At 35.4% G+C, this 19,983-nt stretch overlaps 2 protein-coding genes across 2 annotated transcripts in view; one reads left to right on the top strand and one right to left on the bottom strand.

Moving 5' to 3' along the window:
* The window catches only part of LOC127849774 (putative uncharacterized protein DDB_G0282499), a 465,276-nt gene that overhangs the window by 58,012 nt on the left and 387,281 nt on the right, over positions 1-19,983 (top strand). The gene's annotated exons all lie outside the window — the stretch shown is intronic.
* Positions 8,741-19,834, bottom strand: LOC127851939 (mitochondrial import inner membrane translocase subunit Tim13-like). The gene is made up of 3 exons (XM_052385932.1): positions 19,659-19,834; positions 13,925-13,993; positions 8,741-10,276 (listed from the first exon to the last, which is right to left on the bottom strand). The coding sequence occupies exons 1-3, from the start codon at positions 19,767-19,769 to the stop codon at positions 10,181-10,183; spliced, it is 276 nt and encodes a 91-aa protein (XP_052241892.1). The 5' UTR covers positions 19,770-19,834; the 3' UTR covers positions 8,741-10,180.

Genomic DNA, 19,983 nt, shown 5'->3' with positions numbered 1-19,983 from the left:
ATTGGGATTTAATGCCGCTGGGTCTAAGACTCTAAACTGGAAAGTTCTATCGGTTTCATGTGAGACTCAAGAGTCATTTTGTGTTTTTTTCTGAAATAGAAATTCTTTTTCTGTAATGTTAACTTCTTCTGTGCATGTTCATTTTGAAAAGAAGTGCTTTCCTCTTGTATTGAACGTTTGTTAACTCTCTGATATTCGCATGACAGTTGTCACATTTAATCTTTGATTTCTTGTACACTGTGGAGCACTTTACACAGGTTATGCTATCTTTGTGTGACATTTCCAACGCAGATTTATCAATGTTATCGGTGAACACTCCATTTTGATATGAAGATTTCTGTTCTGTGTACACGTTTTGTATCACGTCATTCAGTTGTGTTTGAACCGTCATATAATGCAAGTCATACACAGATGAATAAACATCACCTTCGCGATTTCTAATCTCAGCAAGTTTCTCCTTATAATCTGAATACTTAAACCATACCTTTGGGTGCAAACTCTTATCAAATTGAAGTCTGGAATTAAATTCTACAGCACAAAATGATGTGACGATTGACGCATTGACTTTATTATCTGCCTTTATATACCAAGATTTTCCTATTATTTGGTCATTATCAAAGACCACAATACAATTATCTTTTGGAAATGGGAGAGGTATCGAACCATGATTTGTTAGCCAATTGTTGACAGTTTTGTATGCCCCACATGGGTGTACCTTTGAATTCAGGTTTATACACAGTTTACTTTGAGTAGCTTGGTATTGCATCAAATTAAGTACAAACGAATATGGAGTAACCAAATTCGAACACGTCAATTGATAAACATGCTCTATAGCAAGACATTTGTGTAAAGAATTTTGGTTGTTCTTGTCTGAGGTGATATTCCGTCCAGAAATGATAGTACCACTTTGTTTCTTTTTCGCAAATAAACATCGGCATTCAAAGAAAGAAGATGGTCTAAATCTCTGTAGGAAGATGAAATACAGTTAATGTCATCCGATACAGCTTGTGCCTCATGTTTTCCCCAATTGAATGCAAGCGTTACTCTTGCACTGTTCGACATGCCTGTAAAAATAATAGCCCTTTGTAATTAAGATCATTAACAGCTGGGTATTTAAACTTCGAGACATTTATTGGCAGATTATAGAATATAATATATAATAACATAATATAATTTTACAAAAATATCATTTGAAACAAAAATCATGTCAATACTTAAACTAGTAAGACAGTGGAGCTGGTCCACTCTCTATAGCTGTATAGATACTGGCCATGTGGAAAAATGTTATTGCATGCCTCTTGCGAGGAATGCTACACAATTTTCACGTATCACTAGTAGGAATGCAATAATATTTTCATACATCGCCAGTAACTCTCCAGACTGGCGATGTGTGAACATGTTATTGCATATGCAGTAATATTTTTCCATATCCCCAGTCTAGTATAGAGAGTGTGGCCCAGTGTTTTATTATAAGAACTTTCCAGACAACTGTTCCTGACTATGATTACTGTCGCCACTGTGTCATAGCAATTGCTGAATTTGTCGCTTATTGATTTCAAAATTAAAACAATTGTGTAACACCAGGACAAACTTGGTAGAAGTTCTATTGATAAACTTTAATTACTTAATACTAGTAGAAGCAGCCTTACTAATAATACAATTGACATAATGCTACGAATGTCATAATTGTATTGATAAAATATCCATACAGTTGTTAGTAACACTGTTATGACAATTATCCCCGTCTTAACCTATTGGTTTTATACAGAAAATCAACAACGTGACAAAACAACTGCTTCAGTTGCGGTGATAGCTAGCATTCCGGTTATGTTGCTTCAGCAGCCTTTAACCTGATGGGTACAGGTTTGAATCCCACGCGGACCCACATTCCCCCCCACCCCTATTTCAGGCATAATAGACACGCATTTTTGTATATTTTTTTTGTCATTTCGGTAATAATCTTTCAATCAGAATAAAACATTAAGTGGCAAATGAAGTTATAAGTTTATATTATCAAATGTTCAACATTCAGAAGTACCCTTGATATTGTTTGAACGTAATTGACCTCCTTTCAGAAGTAGCAAGTGATGTGTTTGTGAAACACTATGTCCTCTTTTCAGCGATTTTGACCTATATATTTTACCTTTGACCTTGAAGGATGACCTTGACCTTTCACCACTCAAAATGTGCAGCTCTATGAGATACACTTGCATGCCAAATATCAAGCTGCTATCTTCAATATTGCAAAAGTTATGGCCAATGTTAAAGTTTGTGCAAACCAACAAACCAACAGACAGGGCAAAAACAATATGTCCTTGGACATAAAAAGTAGAAATAACTCAACCTGCTATATCCACACTGCTTTCATTGGATAAATCACTGTCGGTACCACAACATGCATCAACTTGTTAAACTGGTTCTTCAGGAGCAATCTTTCTACCACAATCAGTACAGGTCTGTTCGACATGCTGTATACATCCCATACAAAACGATGCCTGTATTTTGTTAAGATTTCTATAATGTTTATCACTGTATAATCTGTCAAAAATATCTTATGATTGAGATTTAATGTGTCGTCTATTTAATACAGCTTCATCACTTTGTAAGTTCCGGTGGTTATGTTGAAATTCAGTTCCACATTTCTTTCTAAATGGTCCCGCCATTTTCCCAGAATGTTACAAAAGTTCAATGTCAGTTGCCATAACTTTCTCGTTCAGTAAAGTTATTGTTCAAAAACAGACAAGTCTGATAATTTTGTGTATATAAAGACTTGCTCCTTCGGGAAAAAACTGTCAAAAAAACGGGCAAGTGTAGAAATGTTACAAGTTTCTAAACATGGTTCATTTTTTAGCTATAATATCTGAAAAATAACCATACTTTTAAAAGTAAACAGTTAAATTCCTTATAATTACTAAATAGATTAGATTTAGATATTCAAGATTTTTCTTTAATATGTTTAAGGTGTCAGTTGCCCATAAGCCAAGGCATATGCAAAGGGGGAACATTTTATTACTCGTTGAGGAAAGTATTTTTGCAAAACGGGCAACTGTCGCAAGTAATAATAGTTTTAATAACACGACTTGCTCCTTCTGGCAAGTTAGTGTCAAAATCGGGAAAGTGTGTAAAATATGAATTAATACTAAAATTTCTCGACTTTGTGTTTTAGTATCTGACAAACAACGGCATATTGAGAGAATCGCAATGGTGAAATGTTAGATAATTGTTCTAAGATTAAATTCATTTATTCAAGTTATTTCTTTGATATGTTCTGTGATGCCCTAAAATCATACGCTAAAGCATAATGAAAAAATGGCGTATTCTCTTGCTCGTTCAGGAAAGTAGATTTCAAAACGGGTAAGTTGGTCAAACAGTGCATACTAGACGGCTTGCTCGTTCGTGAAAGTTTGATTCCAAAACGGGAAAGTGCACAAAATGTTCAAAAATACTTAAATCGTTCAACTTTGAGTTTGAAAATCTGAAAAACAACGGCATTTTAAGAAAATCGCAACGGTGAAATGTAAGATAATCATTTTAAAATTGAATTCATTTGTTCAATGTGTTTCTTGGATGTTTTATGTCATGACTGAACACTATACACCAATCCACATGGAAAACAGAGCGCATTCTATTGCTCGTTCGGGAAATTCAAATTCAAAACGGGCAAGTGATTACAAAATGTAACCTCGACGACTTTCTCCTTCTGGCAAGTTTTTGTTCAAAACAGGCAAGTGCGTGAAATATTGATAGATGCTAAAAGTTGCTCAACTTTGGGCTTGAATATCTGACGAACAACGACATTTAAAAAAACGTGACGGTCAAATTTAAGATAATTGTTTTAAGATTGGATTCAGTTATTTGAGTTGTTCCTTGGATGAGTTGTATGATGCCCGGACACGTTTTGCCAAGGTATATACAAAATGGTTGTTTTCTTGCCTGATCGGGCAATTTTTCAATCAATATTTCCCGATCGGACAAGTCAAAAGGGGATTCCCCAACTTTCCAAATCGGGCAAGATCCCCGACTAATAAACATTGGTCAGGTTTTTGCAGCATTTCATTGTTATTTATGTTTTTTGCATGGGTTAGTGGTTGTCTATGGTTCAAGTTTTGGCATGTGTTCATGGTTGTCTATGGTTCAAGTTTGAGCGTGAGTTCATGGTTGTTAGTGGTTCAAGTTTCTTGAATGAGTTCATGATTGTTTATGGTTCAAGTTTTGGTATTAGTTCTTGGTTGTCTATGGTTTAAGTTTCTTGCATTAGTTCATGGTTGGCTATGGTTCTTGTTTTGGCAGGAGTTCATGGTTGTCTATGGTTCAAAATTCTTGCAGGAGTTCATGGATGTCTATGGTTCAAGATTTGGTATGATTTCATAGTTGTTTATGGTTCAAGTTTCTTGCAGGAGTTAATGGATGTCTATGGTTCAAGTTTTGGTATAAGTTCATGGTTGTCTATGGTTCAAGTTTTTTGCATCAGTTTATGTTTGTCAATGTTTCCAGTTGTTTGCATGCATGCACAATCAGCTTATGGTTGGTTATTGTTGTCTTAGTGGTTAAAGTTTTTTCACATTAATTATGATTGTACAGTCAAACCTGAATTCAGCGGTCAGTCAAGGGAAATGATCAAAGTGACCGTTGTCCACAGGTGACCGTTGAATTCGAATCACAATTTTAAGAAGGTCGGTCAGTTGGTAGTATTACTACGTCGTTACCCCACCCAGTCGTTTGCATACAGTGTAAAACAAATGCTCATTGCATTAACAAAGCATAATAACAGCATTAACTTACGCGTGTACATTGAATAATAGAGAATAATATCTTTAGATTGATTTAATTTCATATTGTTAAATTAAACAATGACTTTATCAACGCTGGTATAATTGTTTACTCATGCATCTCATTCATTCAGTAAATAAAGCTTGTCACGTTCCGTTGACGTCACGTCCGTAAAAGTCTAAAAAGCGGATTCGGTGTCATAAACAGATAGTACGGTGTAATTGTACCGTTCTAATTCAAAGAAATAGCGGTCATTTAATTTAGCGATAATTACTTTCAACAAGTCATAAACTCTGATATATTTTCTTTTGAAGATACCCCCACAATTATCCCCGGAAAAGAAATCTTCTCAGCACCTTATAATTTGTTTACTCGCAGCGGGCCGCTTTTATAATATATTAGACAATTACCGCTTTCAGACGCTTTAAACGCAAAATAGACGGACAAATAATGTGCTGTGTTTTTAATTTTCGCGACTCGAGACGACTGACGCGTGACCGTTAATTTCAGGTCAAACATGAATTTCGGAGTGGAATATAGTGGCCGTTGGCCGTTATGGTCAGGTGGCCGTTAAATTCAAGTGTAATATAGTGTTTTTCGTCGGGGGGATTCCAGACTGACCGTTGTCTGCAGGTGACCGGTAAATTCAGGTGGCCGTTAGGTCAGTTTCGACTGTATATGGGTTCAAATTTTTGGCATCAGTTCATGATTCATTAGTTCATGGTTGACTATAGTTTTTTTGCATTAGTTCACGTTTGACTATGTTTTTTTTAGTTATTGGTTGTTTATGGTTGATGTGTTTTGTGTCATGGTTTACTATTGATTTTTGAAGCATAAGTTGATGATTTTCTCATGTTTTAGGTTTTGTGCAATGGTTGTGATAACTTCTGTTTGATTAACAATTCTATTGTCTGACCATCAAACTACATAGAATCAGGAATAAACAATAGGAACAAGATGCGTTTGTGAAACACAATGTCCCCATATATGACGTTTGACCTTGAAGGATGACCTTGACCTTGACCCTTGACCACTCAAAATGTGCAGCTCCATGAGATACACATGCATTTCAAATATAAAATTGCTAGCTTCAATATTGCAGAAGTGACATTACATGAGCAATTTTGACCCATATATTTGACCTTGAATGATGACCTTGACCTTTCACCACATAAAATGGGCAGCTCCATGAGATACACATGCATGCCAAATATCAAGTTGCTATCTTCAATATTGCAAAAGTATTCATAAAATAAGCGATTTGGGCCACATATATTTGACCTCTGACCTTTAAGGATGACCTTGACCTTGACCTTTCACCACTCAAATTGTGCAGCTCCATGAGATACACATGCATGCCAAATATCAAGTTGCTATCTTCAATATTTCAAAAGTATTCATAAAATAAGCGATTTGGGCCACATATATTTGACCTCTGACCTTGAAGGATGACCTTGACCTTTCACCACTCAAAATGTGCAGCTCCATGAGTTGGCGCAAACCAACCAACCAACAGACCAACCAACAGACAGGGCAAAAAACAATATGTCCCCCACTACTACAGTGGGGGACATAAAAACAATAAAATAACCATTTGATGGTCGTTAAGTATGTATACACAAAGTGTTTATAACTATGTTATTTTAGTAAGTTAAATAATGTAAAGATATGTGGTTAAGATTTGTTGAATAGTTCATAATAATTTAATGTATTCACATTTTTAACTCAGTTTGTCATTGAACAATAAACATAATTATTAAAAAACTTGAAAGCTAACTTTTAATGGATTAGTTGCTAGCGGGAAGTTTAAGTGGTGGTTTACAAATAAGCTCATATAAAACCACAGAATCATTGCCAAATAGTTGCATTATTCAAATAGGAAGTGGTTTTGCTATCAAATACTTCCTAGTCAAATAACATCACTCTGATTTATTATTAAAATTTGGAAATGAGTAAACATTCATTGAGAATGTATGGGCATGATAAATGAATTGAATCCTCTTTCTTGAAATATTCCTTAAATACATGGAACAAGTATAGCAGCTATATAGTCAACACCAATGAAAACATTTTTAGGATCATGGTTAACCTTCAGCAGATCCCTTCAACATTGACAATTTGACACATGGGCAGAATAGTGGAACTTCAAAAGACCTTAAAGAGTGTTCCTTAGACTAAAAGGACAGCCAACATCATTGGCTTGGATAATCCAGGAAAATCACGCCCCCGTAAAAGATCAGAGATGGTAACATAATGGTCCCACAACAAGAAACTTAATAGTAGGCACTAGAATCAGGGACATATTGATGAGGATAATCATTTCACAGATATTGAAATCTTAAGAGCAACAGTTGAATTTTGTTGGCTTGAACTCGCTTGGTTAAAATATCTGGTTGGCTTTAATTCTGCTTGAAGGACAAATTTTTTGTTGCTATTTCTCTAATAGATTTCTTTTGTATGGCTCAAATTTGCGAGGGTCATATTTTCTGATGGGTTTAAGTGTTTCCTCCGTCCCAGTCAAAATGTTCACACCTCTGTTAGTTTGTTTCACTCCAACTTGCTATAAGTCGCATGTTGGTCATTTTTTTTTATAAGTATCACGCCATTATTGATTTCTCAGCTGTAGCAAATTTGTCCTCCACTAAAGTGTTGTTTAGTTTTAGTAAAATACAGTATTTTTTTATATAAAAGCTTGTTTTTTTAGAAACAGCATACTCACAATTTGTGCTACAAGGCTATATAAAAACAAGAGCTGTTTGTAAAACATGCATGCCCCCCATATGGGCTGTCAGTTGTAGTGGCAGCCATTGTGTGAATACTTTTTTTGTCACTGTGACCTTGACCTTTGACCTAATGTAAGTTATCATCCAGAAACCATTGTACTATTTCGAGTCACTGTGACCTTGACTTTTGACCTAGTGACCTGAAAATCAATAGGGGTCATCTGCCAGTCATGATCAATGTACCTATAAAGTTTCATGATCCTAGGCGTAAGCATTCTTGAGTTATCATCTGGAAACCATTTTACTATTTCGAGTCACTATGACCTTGACATTTGACCTTGAGACCTAACAAGAGCTGGCAGAGGACAGCGCGCTCGACTATTCGAGTGCTTGACAGTATAACGTAAGCCATCATGGGGAAATTGTTCATATTTAATAATTTATTAGATGATCTTTCAAAAATAAAAAAAGGAAAAAAAAAAAATTAGGTTAGGGGGGAGTGAGAGGGGGGTATAATGTAGGGTGTGGTAATTTATAAGATGTTTAAAAAATATATTTTTTTTTTGGGGGGTGGGGTCGGGGGGGGTAGGGGGCGTTGGGGTGAGAGGGGGGTATAATGTGGGGTGTGGTAATTTATTAGCTGTTTAAAAAAAAATGGGGGTGGGTGGGGGGGGTAGGGGGGGGGGTGGGGGGTTTAGAGGGGCGTATAATGTGGGGTGTGGTAATTTATTAGATGATGTTTAAAAAAAAAAATTGGGGGGGTGAGGTTAGGGGGGAAGAGATTCTGGTAGGGGCGTGGGGTATTGTTTGGGTGGAATCCATTGTGGTATTCAGGTAAGTGTTGTTTTGTCAAAGTAATAATAAAATGTGATCATAAATAAAGAAGTTATGGCAATTTAAGCAAAATGTTCAATTATCTAAGTGTGTAAAAGGGGCCATAATTATTTCAAAATGCTTGATACAGTGGTCGGCTCTTGTTTATAGGTTGGGGTCATGTTAGTAAACAAGTATGCAACATATAAAAGCAATATGTCAAAGGATATAGGAAATATTTGGGGTAGTACGCAAACTTTAACATAGATTTAACAAATATATGCATATTCTAAGTATAAAAGGGGCAATAATTATGACAAAATGCTTGATAGAGTTGTCTGCTCTTGTTTATAGGTTGGGGTGATGTTGGTAAACAAGTATGCAAAATATAAAAGCAATATGTCAAGGGACAATGAAATAAATAACAAATGATCTCAAACTGATATGAACAAATATCCTCTATTTATTAAACATGAAATTTTAACTTATTACATTTGTTTCCCCTGTATATAAGAAAGATATAATAGTGTATTACCTCCCCTGTCCTGCTTATAGTTATATTAATCAACAAAATTTAACATTAACACAATATTAAATATACAAAATATACAAAAAAATCTCATATTCTGATAATATTTTTACTGATCCACTTTATTTTACTCAAATGATGATGTTTCATTGGACTGATAATTATAGATTTAGGATTACAGACCAGTTGCTTCAGTTATATTGTTCAGAGTTCTCCCTGTTGGCCGCATATGCGTTCTTGAGTTATCATCCGAAAACCATTTTACCATTTCAAGTCGCCGTGACCTTGACCTAGTGACCTCAAAATCAATAGGGGTCACCTGCGAATCATGATCAATGTTCCTATTAAGTTTCATGATCCTAGGCCCAAGCGTTCTTGAGTTATCATCCGGAAACCACCTGGTGGACGGACCGACCGACCGACCGACCGACATGTGCAAAGCAATATACCCCCTCTTCTTCGAAGGGGGGGGGGGGGGGCATAAAAATACATAAATAAACATGTTGTTTAATTCACTTAAAAACTTGTTAAAGGCTTTACAAGATTCTTGTCCTTGACATTTATGAAAATTCGTCTTGTTCTCTATCCACATACATTTTTGTTCATAATGTTGATGATGATGGTCATCGTAATTATGGTAATGACAACAATGCTGCTGGTGGTGGTAATATTGGTTGTGGTGGTGGTGGCGTTGGTGGTTGCAGCAGTAGTGTAAGCTAATTTGTTTACACAATTGTTTAGATATTTCTCGAACATGCAATGCTAACAGTCGACAAGTTAGAGTAACTGTAATAACACACAATAAGTTTATAATAGAAATGCCATTCAATAATAAAGCAAATACTAGTAACACATTTAGAGACATCACTAGACTATTCATTCAAAACACAAAACAGTCAAATTTAGGCTCTTCCAAATGATGACTGAGTTGCAAGACTTTGTGAAATATTTTTCATGACTTTGAATAAACTTAGGAACATAAACAAATAAACACTTTTGTTGGCTTACTATACTTGTTTTACAAATAAGGGACAGCTTATTCTAATCTTAATACAGCATCAAGTGCAAACATTGCGCTTGTATCTAAAACTAACAAATGGCTTGACTGAAAAATAATAAATCTACCGGTATCTCTCTACAGTATTCTTGTTAAACTTGATTGTCAACCTCATGTCAGATCTGCATAATGCTATTCACTCTGCAAGCAAAGCTGCATTTTGAATGTTTTCTTTGCCTTCCCAGTGTTCATCAGTCTATTATTCTCTACACCAGTCTCTGTTGCCCTCCCCCCCCCCACAACCCTAGTTGTATACAGTCCCTGTTCAAGTCTCTATGCCATTCTTTGTTAGACTCCAGCCTCACTCTGCATGCGGGTCAGCAATGATCGCGACACCAGCTCCTCTGCATCAAAGTAGCGATCAGTACAGTTGGCCAGGCATTTCTAAAAAGTAATAATTCATAATGACTTGATACTTAAAGACACATTTTTCAAACAATATCAACGCTTTAAATAAAATAAAGATCATTCTTGAATTCTCACCACATACAGTGTTATGATAAAATATGTACCACAAAATAAATGTCATTGATCTTTAGCCAATATCTTCAAACAATACACAATAAACACAATTCTCCGCCTTATCTATGTTATTGTTTGCTTAGGCACTCTATACACACTCAATACAGATATAGCTTAAGGTAAGTCTTTGACTGGAATGGTTGCAAAATGAGCTACAAAGTCAAATTATTATAATATGTTACTTGTATTTCTATATAGGTGCAGTATATAAATATATATGAGCCATGCTCTGGGAAAAGGGGGTTGAATGCATGTGCGTAAAGTGTCGTCCTTGATTAGCCTGTGCAGTCCACACAGACAAATCATGGAAGACACTTTCCGCCTAAACTAGATTTCTGCTAAGAATAGACTTTTTCGAAACAAAAATATCATTAAAGCGTAGTGTCGTCCCTGATTAGCCTGTGCGGACTGAACAGGCTAATCTGGTATGACACTTTACCCACATATATTAAACACCGTTTTCACAGAGCACGGCCCATATATATAAGAATACCATTATTTGTATCTCTAATACAAAAACCTAGGAAAGTACTGTGGGAATAGCAATAATCGGAACCTCTAAGTGCTTAAGGGTCATACAAAAAAATAATTTGCAGGTAAATGTCTTTGTTAAGAAAGTCAACAGCTTTAAAAACATGAAGATTTTGACTTATAAAACAGCTTCGTGTATTTATGAATGAATAACAAGACCCTGAAGACATGCAATGCATGAAGTTTGAAGTGAATGTATGATGTATAAAACAAGGGACAAAATTGTCACAAAACCAGGTTTTCATTGTGAAAAAAAAATCTGATAAAGGGAGAAAACTCAAACTGAACTTTTGAAATGAACAAACAAAATTAACCCCCTTTGTAAGTTTGTTTTTAACAAAAAAAATATTTTTAGTCGTAGCGACCTTGACATTGGAGATATTGACGTGATTCTTTCGTGCGACACACCGTCCCATGATGGTGAACAAATGTGCCAAATGATTTAAAAATCTCACAATGAATGACATAGTTATGGCCAGGACAAGCTCATTTATGGCCATTTTTGACCTTTGAACTCAAAGTGTGACCTTTACCTTGGAGATATCGACGTAATTATTTCGCGCGACACACCGTCCGACGTAATTATTTCGCGCGACACACCGTCCAATGATGGTGAACAAATGTGCCAAATGATTTTAAAATCTGACAATGAACGACATAGTTATGGCCCGGACAAGCTTGTTCCGCCCGCCCGCCAGCCAGCCCGCCAGCCAGCCAGCCAGCCCGCCCGCATTCGCCAATCTAATAACCAGTTTTTTCCTTCGGAAAACCTGGTTAATGAATTTGAACCTTAAAGGGGCCGTCCAACAGATTTTGGCATGTATTGAAGCTTGTCATTAAATGCTTTAAATGCTTTATATTTATATATTTAAACATTTGAACTAAAAATCTCCAGTAAAAAAACAAGAATACAATTTAAACATGAGGGCCATGATGGCCCTGAATGGCTCACCTGACTAACCTTGCTACATCAACTTAAATTCTATCAGACACATACATGTATATGCATGAATTGGCGAATCATCGATGTCACCGATATCCACTGTGATCACGGCCAATCGTGGCGAATCACCGCAAAATTGAGGGGAATCAGGGCGAAGATTATCTTGCTCTCGCGCGACGGCGGAGTGACGAATCACTTGAAATCGTGGTGATTTTCCACTCAAAAAGCAAACTGTCCGCCTTGACTACGCGAATAAGGCAACAATCACAGGTCGCGTAGTGTATACAATCCCAAGAAAGATTTCATTAATTAATACATTCTGACAAAATGTCATTAAGATTTCTTGAAAACTGTGACCTCTTGCATCTACACAAGGTTTTACTAGAATTGGCCCGGTGATCTAATTTTTGACCCCAAATTACCCATATACGATCCAAAACAGATATTATCAAGATTAACATTCTGACCATACTTCATTAAGATCAGATGAAAACTATGACCTCTATTGTCTACACAAGGTTTTTCTATGATTTTACCTAGTGACCTAGTTTTTGACCACAGATGACCCAAATACAATCCCAACCCAGATTTCATCAAGATTAATATTCTGGTCAAATTTAATTAAGTTTGGATGAAAACTGTGACCTCTACTGTCTACAAAAGTTTTGTTTTTTTAATTTAACCTAGTGACCTAGTTTTTGACCCTAGATGACCCAAATTCAATCCCAAAACAGATTTTAACAAGACAAACATTCTGACAATATTTAATTAAGATCTGATGAAAACTGTGACCTCTAGTTTCTACACAAGGGTTTTCTATGATTTGACCCAGTGACCTAGTTTCTGACCCCAGATGACCCATATACAATCCCAATCCAGATTTTATCAAGATAAACATTCTGACCAATTTTTTATAAAGATTGGATGAAAACTGTGATCTCTATTGTCTACACAAGTTTGTATTTTATTTGACCTAGTGACCTAGTTTTTAACCCCAGATGACCCATATACAATCCCAACCCAGATTTCATCAAGATAAACATTCTGATCATATTTCATAAAGATTGGGTGAAAACTGTGACCTCTATTGTCTACACAAGGTTTTTTATTATTTGACCTAGTGACCTAGTTTTTGACCCAAGATGACCCAAATACAATCCCAACCCAGATATCATCAAGACAAACATTCTGACCAAATTTCATAAAGATTGGATGAAAACTGTGACCTCTATTGTCTACACAAGGTTTTTCTATTATTTGACCTAGTGACCTAGTTTTTGACCCCAGATGACCCAAATTCAATCCCAACACAGATTTCATCAATATACATTCTGACCAAATTTCATAAAGATTGGATGAAAACTGTGACCTCTATTGTCTACACAAGGTTTTTCTATTATTTGACCTAGTGACCTAGTTTTTGACCAAGTGACCTAGTTTTTGACCCTAGATGACACAAATACAATCCCAACCCAGATTTCATCAAGATAAACATTCTGACCAAATTTCATAAAGATTGGATGAAAACTGTGACCTCTATTGTCTACACAAACAAATTGTTGACGGACGCACGCACAAACACACACAACAGACGCCGGACATCACACGGTCACATAAGCTCACCATGTCACTTCGTGACAGGTGAGCTAAAAAAAGGAAAAAAGGTAACCCTCAACAGGGCTCAAACCACTGACCCCTGGATTCCTGGAGTAAAAAGCCTCCCGCCAAGACCACTTGACCATCCACGCTCATATTTAGTGCAGATGTATTCTTTAGCTATATATAAGTAATTCTCGTAGTTTCCCAAACTATCAAATCGCGTCGATACGACGCTTTATCTGTTGGACGGCCCCTTTAACCTGACGTCTGAGCATTTTGCTGTTGCCAACATAAGGTTGAGTTCTTTATTATAGCTCACTGAACAACATAGATGAACAAAAGAAGGATAACTTTCACCACAGCAATGGTCCTTTTTTGTGTGTTACATAATGATGATTTCTGAACAGTTTTGATTATAAATGGAACTGATACAATACCTGTTGGTAGCTGTCTAAGGATGACCCTGGCTTGTTCACACATTTTCTGAAGCATTTGTCTGTTGCCAGCTACAAGAAAAAGAGAACGTAAAAAACTCAGAACAATAATTGAGGAAGACAAATAACCCTGCAATGGTTAAAATCAAGCAGGTGTAAACTGGAGTATTAGTAGTTAGTTTGTTTTAATATGATCACATACAATTAAAAAAGGCTTCAAATTGATTCATTCAATCAATAAGTCCAAATAACTCTAAAACTAATAGTGTGACATACAAAAAAAATCTTGCATATTCACAAAGTGTACAAGTATATATGTATCCATTTGCTCAAGTTCAAGGGAACATAACTCTGAAAAGAATATAACGAAGTTATGTAAATAACATCTTTTACTTCAGTATAGCATAAATTACAGATTCATGATGATACACGGATAACTGAGAGACAATTTTACGACCAAATATTGAACATAAACATGATGTTAGTATCCACAATTTTCCCAAGTTCAAGGGCACACAATCATGCAAAGAATATTGTGACATATATATACAAAATAGTAGCTTACACTTCTACATGTACATAGGGCCAGATAAGATGCGTATTTGCGTAAAATACGCATGAAAAAAAAGAAAATACGCATGACTTAAAATTTTGTTAAGTAAAAACACTCCTGGATTAATTCGGATTACGCATCGTGTGCAATTTCAATGCGTATTAGCCGTTTATAAGTGCATATAAATTCATGTAAACATGACTGGTTCATTTTGTCCACACCGGTAAAAAACATAGTGACATCACCATTTATGTAAAGAATGTGGTTCCCGCCCTAATTTACTCCTCAGTCAGAATGGTATCATTTCATTTTGGCCCACGATAAAGGCCGATGTTGCAACAACGGGCATCCCCGCTGCATTGTTTGGATTCAAAATACGCCTATGGTAACATTTGACATCACATTTGATAAAACCCAAATCGCCCAACTTCAAGCATATAATTTTTGCTAACAGTTCATCTTTTGTGAAGCATTTTTTTTAAATGGCAGCCGAAATACACATATAACATACAAGTTTTGTGGGCCAAGCTTAGAAGAGTTTGATCATGGCTGTACAGTGTGTGCTAAACAGTAGCTTGACAAATCAAGACAGAAAAAAGAGATTAATGGCTGCTTATAAGCCAAGGCAAAAAAGCAAACAGAAAAACTGTTAAATAAAACAAAAGTGATTGCTTTATTGTGTACAATACTGCTTGTTATAGCGAGTTAACACTAAATGTACAATTTATTATTAATTCTGATCCTTTGAACATAAATACTCCTTAAAATTATCGGATTTTGATTTTTACTCATCAATTAAAAATTTCATGAGTGAAATACCCCTTGGCTGAAAAAATTCTCTGGAGCTCTGTACATGTACATAAAAAACAATTATGAAGTTTCATTTTGATAGGCAGAAAACTGAGAGATATTATTACATTGCCACACATTCAAGTACATTATTATTCTAACTGTGCCTCAGTTCAAGGACATAAAACTCTTCAAATAATATCGTAACATACGTAAAAACAAGAGCACCTCATAACGGGTGCCAACACTAGGCTGCGGGTGCAGTTTTTAATAAATGAAAGCTTGTCAGATTATTTATTTTTAGAGGTCACAGTGACCTGGACCTTTGACCTAGTGACCCAAAAATGGGTGTGGCGTGTGGAACTCGTCAAGGTGCATTTATGAAGTTTCAAAGTTGTAGGTGGAAGCACTTTGATTTTAGAGCAAAATGTGCAAGTTTTAGCACGACGCCGGCGGACGACACGATGAGCTGGCTATGACAAAACCTCGGATTTTCTCCGAAAACGCCCAGCTAATAATGTCAAACAATTCTACAGAGAATCAACAAGATATCAATTACGCAGAAAACTGAAAATTTCATGAGTAGGCATTAAGTTCTTCTTGAATGCTCTTAGCTTTTATGAGTATATACGTACAGCTCAGAATTCTTCATAATAAAACCAAATTCCATGTCAAAAAATTAAGTCTCAAGTTTGTATATTAAACCGAATTCAATCAACCTAATATATTGTAACAAACACAATAACTATTCACATCGACATCAATGTGCGTGTTTTTTGTGGATAAATGCTCAAAATAAAAAGTTGATAAAAAAACATAACCAAAATGAAAACCAATGTTTTGAATTGATGATTCAATCAGCTTACAGAGGATCCGAAGATAGCCTGTGTAGCTTGATTAGCCCTTTGCATGCTGGGAAATTTGTCGTCTGCTAAAATGTCGTCTGCTGAATTTCTCAAATTAGCATTTTCTTAGATTTTTTTTCAAAGAATACTATCAGAATAGCAAACAGTTTGGATCCAGATGAGACGCCACAGAACTCTGTGGCGTCTCATCTGGATCCAAACTGTTTGCAAAGGCCTTCAAAATTCGGTTCCCGCACTGAAAGAGTTAGACACAAGATCTATTTTGCCAAGGATTCCGGAGATAGCTGATGTATAGATAAGCACATTTTCAAATTCGGAATACTCTGTGTTTTCCATTGCAAATACGAACACATTATCGTGAACCGTAACTTGGATTAATATCATTATTATACTAGCACACCACATCAAGTACATGTAAGTTGTTTTAATTTAAGATTTATTGAGAAATATATGAGCTGTTTGTGTGTATTTATGGATAAATATTTGAGCTGTTTGTGTGTATTTATGGATAAATATATGAGCTGTTTGTGTGTATTTATGGATAAATATATGAGCTGTTTGTGTGTATTTATGGATAAATATATGAGCTGTTTGTGTGTATTTATGCCACTGTTTGTGTGTATTTATGCCACTGTTTGTGTGTATTTATGCCACTGTTTGTGTGTATTTATGACAATGTTGCTCATTTAACCAACTTAAGTGCCAACTGGAATCCAGGTAGCAGAGTTTCCATGAAAAATCATGCTTTTGTAGAGTCAATATCTAAGAGATAGACTATTATCCCCCGCCAAAGAGGGGTATTGTTTTGGCGTTGTCCGTCCGTCCGTCTTTCCGTCCATCCGGAGCCATATCTTGGAAGTGCTTTGGTGGATTTCATTGAAACTTGGTATGAGTATATATATGGATAAAAGGATGAGGCACGCCAAATGGCATAGTACACCATCTGTTAATAACAGAGTTATGGCCCTTTGTATCTTGAAAAAATGCTTTTAATGTATGTCCGGAGCCATATCTTGGAAGTGCTTTGGCTGATTTCATTGAAACTAGATAGGAGTATAATGATAGCCTCCAAAACATATAAGTTTGTGCACCTTAAACTTCAAAGGCATATCTTTCATGAAAAATCATTAGACAATAACTAAACTTGATATGTACTTTATGATTTATCTTTTGTTTAACAAATAACGAGTGAAATATGTTGGTTTTCAGATAATAATACTGGAGTTAAGTACCTTTAAACATTCATGTACATCGTAGTCTGCGTCACACCAAATTACCCTATAAGATCGTGCACCGTTTTTAATGACGTCATACTCATAGCAAGGCCCTGGGATGTGTTTATAATAACCAATAAATGTTTTTGTGAAAATGTGTTTATAAACTTTATTTGTATTAAATATGTGTTGTTTTATATGAATTTCATGAATAAATTGTATTGAACAGAATGGTTTAAACAAAACTGGTCTTCATAAAAACGAAATATGAACTGCGACAACTATATTCAGATGTCTAGATAAAGTGTTATTTACTAACGGAAAATAGCTAAATAACATTATATTCACAATGGGGATAAAAAGCTGTCACCTCTTCTAATGATAGTTGTTTTGTGACAAAATCCCAAATGGACGCAGTGAGAACATTTATAGAATTAGACCCAGATCACGATCTTAACGTATAGTCTCGTGTCATCATTTGGAGGTAAACTTTTCCGCATACTTTAATCGTATATATTGTAATGCAAATTACTCATAACAGATACATATACGAGACAGGGCTCCAAGGGAAACTACCCTTACGATCAAAACATTGACAAACATAGCCACGTCTGTCTGGTCAAGGAAATGTGCAGATTTTAAACGTTGTTTAGGCTACTTTTATGGGAACGAGGTCCGAAAAACGGGCAATTTATACCATATTTATTGTTTGTTCCTCATGATTTTTGTCTTATTGGCTGTAGAAATTCTCGGGTTACAAAAGTGAAAGTTTTCGGGCACGTGCGTTTGAATGTTGCTTAGAAGTTTACGTCATAAAAAAGTACATGATCTTATAAGGCTGCACGAAGTTATAGGAATAGAGGATAAATGGATAAGAGGATGAAGCACGCTAAATGGCATTGTACACCATCTGTTCATAACAGAGTTATGGCCCTTTGTATCTTGAAAAAATACTTTTTTGAGTGTCAAAGATAACACTTTTGTGTCCAGAAGCATATATTGGCAAGGGATATCAATTGAACGAATTTGCTTGTTGGGACAAGAATTAAACCCATTAAAAAATGCCAGATGCGTGTGAAGCTTAACCAAAAGCAAATTCCAAAAGACATACAGTAGATTGGTGTATAACGGATAGCTAAGGACCATGCATTCATTAATTAAACCATTAAACCTAGATAGACACATGTCTTTCCTATTGAAACATATGCCAGCGGTTTTAAATTTCCGAAAAAATATTATTTGTTTACAGCGCGAATTTCATGGTACACTGATTCAGCCATTAACAGATCGCATAGGTCTTTATCGGATTACATGTGCATCGTGTTATGTCTTGAAATTTGACACAGCATTTGTAAAAAATAATTGCAATATATGTACATATCCAGAAAGGAAATTCATTTCTGCGTTTAATAAGACCAAGTTCATTGAAATCGCTGCACAATTGATGAAGTAATGGCTGTTCAAAGCAATGAACCCTATATTCGGGTCATTTTGAGTTGAATACCGTCTTATATACATGTATATATAGATTTGATAGTGAGAAATATGTTTTCAGAGAAATCGATTTTTCATTATAATTTGATCATTTTTCATTAAAACTGATGTTTTCACTAATATATATCATAGCCACACGCTAACCACATGTGTATTGGACAACTTCAATTGAGTTTATATTTATGGTGAGACAATCCCCACATTCCTGAACATGGATCACCGCATGTCCGTTATTCACTAAATCCCGAGTTGTAGCTTTCATGCTTATTTTATATGGTACGCATCAATTTGGTTTCTGAGTATTCTTACTTTTGTAAAGGACACATAATACTAAAATATAACATCAGTGAACATTATGTTTACGAAACAAAATCTGCAAAATTCAAGAAACCATTCGTCTGCACTTTTCCTGTCGTCACAAAAACGGTGCGTACATAACGTGACCTTGTTTTGCTTTCCAAAAAAGAAACAGTTGTAAACACACATGAACAATAACATGAATCGACTTAACAATGATAGGCTTTTTGTATTCAATTCATAGAAAACTATAAATCTTAACATAAATAAAATTATTTTGCAAAAAACGTTTAACCTTTCCGTTACTCACTTAAATCCGCTATACACCAATCGACTGTAAATGGTAAACCAGTCTAATAATATAATTCTAAACTTGGTAGAAATTATAAGAATTATAGGTTAGATTATTGCCTTCTTGATAATTCAGAGTTTTTGAAGGTCATAGTAGATTTATTGATTATATATCATACTTCATAGACATAGGGAACAATTATTTTCCAAAAACCCTGATGTTTCCATATAACCTGGAGCTTTTCCATTGCTAACTTCATGTTGATTTCATTCTGCACAGCTCTGAGTTGACTTTCAACGTCTTTATTCTTAAAACCACCTGATGATCCTGATGAGAAGTCCATTTCGACTAACTTGACGTTATCCGTAAACCATGTGAGTTTACACCTGGGACATGTCTAATATTTTACCGAATTGCATCAGTCGCTGAAAATTGGAACCAAAAAACACATACTGATTTCTATGTAAATTGCCAGTACATATCGATAAATAAATGAATAAAAACTTAAAATGGAGCAGTTGATTTTATAATAAGCTTGTATGCGCCACTCAATATTT

Source organism: Dreissena polymorpha, chromosome 11, assembly GCF_020536995.1.
Source record: "Dreissena polymorpha isolate Duluth1 chromosome 11, UMN_Dpol_1.0, whole genome shotgun sequence".
NCBI classification, from domain to species: domain Eukaryota; kingdom Metazoa; phylum Mollusca; class Bivalvia; order Myida; family Dreissenidae; genus Dreissena; species Dreissena polymorpha.
Note: the sequence above shows the minus strand (reverse complement) of the source record. Positions and strands in the feature narration are given on the sequence as shown.

What these genes read in the sequence shown, in the direction of transcription:
- LOC127851939 (XM_052385932.1), bottom strand. Translation starts at nt 19,769, where the DNA reads ATGGACTTCTCATCAGGATCATCAGGTGGTTTTAAGAATAAAGACGTT. An exon ending in TAGCAATGGAAAAGCTCCAG is followed by an intron (nt 13,994 to 19,658) that starts GTTATATGGAAA and finishes TTTTTCTTGTAG; the next exon opens with CTGGCAACAGACAAATGCTT. An exon ending in CCTTAGACAGCTACCAACAG is followed by an intron (nt 10,277 to 13,924) that starts GTATTGTATCAG and finishes ATTACTTTTTAG; the next exon opens with AAATGCCTGGCCAACTGTAC.